Source organism: Helianthus annuus, chromosome 10 (genome assembly GCF_002127325.2).
Source record: "Helianthus annuus cultivar XRQ/B chromosome 10, HanXRQr2.0-SUNRISE, whole genome shotgun sequence".
NCBI classification, from domain to species: Eukaryota; Viridiplantae; Streptophyta; class Magnoliopsida; order Asterales; family Asteraceae; genus Helianthus; species Helianthus annuus.
In genome coordinates, this window is record NC_035442.2 from 111,527,377 (window position 1) to 111,529,384 (window position 2,008).

The following is a 2,008-nucleotide window of genomic DNA, read 5'->3' on the forward strand; positions in this document are numbered from 1 at the left end:
ATTTAGATAAATATTGTATATATGTTATAGATAGCCTTTGTATTTATTTAGATGTGTCTGTTCCATAATTATAGATTAGGGTTAGCTTGTATTGTTCCCTGTATAAAGGGGTTCTCTTCATCAATAAGATTATTAGAGAATTTTTCCATTACCTAATCTTTTACCTTTGTCATTACCAAAGGAAGGTTAAACTCCTCTTACATATTTCATTGTTTATAGTTATTTGAGATGATTCATACAGTTCATGTTTTAGATGGTTTGATTGAATAAAAACAAAAGAAAAAGAATTATATGAGTCTAATCTAATATGTTGGTTAGAGAATAAAAAATAAATAAAAAACATCAATTTAGTAAATAATTTCTAAGAAACACCATTTTAGTAAGTAATTTTCCCAGTCATCAGGGGAAAAAGCTCTTCGATACGATACCATACAATGCATCTTCATAAAACCAAACCCACCACATAAATTTATTATTCAATACAAATCTATAAAAAGAAGTTAACCAATGAGCTCCTCCTCCTTGTGGGTTTCGATAACAACATCACTAGTTGGATAAGCCATACAAGTGAGCACCCACCCAGCTTCAATCTGGTCTTCATCAAGATAACTCTGGTCAGACTGGTCAACGGTGCCGGAGATAACTTTTCCGATGCATGAGGAGCAAGAACCGGCCCTGCATGAGTATGGTAAATCAACACCAGCTTCTTCACAATGGTCAAGAATGTAGGTATCATCAGCGCAGTCGTGCTCAGACTTTCCTTCGGGTGTGATCAGGGTGACCTTGTAGGTGGCCATCATGGTCACTCCACCGCGGTTAGAGGACTTGAGGCCGAACATGACGGATGGTTTCATGGAGGTGGTGGTGGTGTGTTGGGGGCGGAGGAAGGAGGTGCTGGCCATGGTGCCGGTGAGGGTGGTGGTTGCGGCTGCCATGGCGGTGGTGGTTGGAGAGGAATGAGGAAAGAGAGGTGTTGAGATATGAAGTGAGGATGAGGGAAGGGGCTTGTGGAAATAGTGTGTTCTGTGGATTAGAAATCTGTCACGTGGCAGAATGTTGTGGTGTGTGTTATCTTGTTATGTTAGGTTAGGCTATACGGTGTGGGGATCAGCCTTGAATCGCCCCCCACCGATGCCGCACCTCCGCCCATTCCCCCAGTGGCGTCCAAATCGTCGGGGTGTAGACGTTCAAGCCGGTCCACTACAAGACAAACTCCTCTCACACACACATATGCATACAACTCACATATATATATATTAGGCTCATCCCTCATTTCCCTACCTCCATCCTATTTGACTCATCGTTACACCCAATCTACGTGACGTTTACATGACGGATCATCCTCTAAGGATGGGCCATCACCATACCGCATAGCCTTACCATTCGTCTATTTATCACAATTTTTGTTATATTTGGTTGATTGGGATATATGGGTACTTGATACATTTGATTGTGGCCTTTCATTTTATAAGTTATGTATGGTTGTAGTTATCATCAACTTTAGCATACTTTTTGTAAAACTACTCCTATTTTGGTTTGTGTGTTCGTGATTATTGAAGTTTATGGATTATATGATAACTTAGTATTTTACCCAACTCGTTACGAAGATATTAATACAATATTGATACGTAATTAGTCGTTAAAGAAAGGAAAAATAACTTTATTGAAGTTTTGTGCAGCATAAGAACTTTATTAAAGTTCAGGGTGCGTCAATGTGTGAATGGCCAACCTTATGTACATGTGAAAGCCGGTTGGTTTAAAGATAACATCACAAAAATTAACGTAAAATCGTAGAACAAAAAAATGACATGCATATTAATAAAATTAAAAAAAAAGAAACAGAGGAAGTTGAAACCTATATTAGAGTAGAGGGACTAAACATATTATTAGTATAGTTAAGGGGCAAAAATAATATTAATTAAACTTTATTAAAGTAAAGGAACTAGATATGTATCTTATTAGAGTTAAAAAAGAAAACAAAGGAATTTAAAACTTTATTAAGGTAAAG

General features: G+C 37.5%; 1 protein-coding gene across 1 annotated transcript; it reads right to left on the reverse strand.

The window, feature by feature from the left end:
• Positions 1-324: 324 nt before the first annotated feature.
• Positions 325-1,045, reverse strand: LOC110885081 (ferredoxin). Its single transcript, XM_022132782.2, has one exon. It carries the CDS (start codon positions 933-935, stop codon positions 501-503), a length of 435 nt encoding a protein of 144 aa, XP_021988474.1. The 5' UTR covers positions 936-1,045; the 3' UTR covers positions 325-500.
• Between the last annotated feature and the right edge of the window lie 963 nt (positions 1,046-2,008).

Excerpts from the sequence above, each read along its gene's own strand:
- LOC110885081 (XM_022132782.2), bottom strand. The coding sequence starts at position 935 with ATGGCAGCCGCAACCACCACCCTCACCGGCACCATGGCCAGCACCTCC.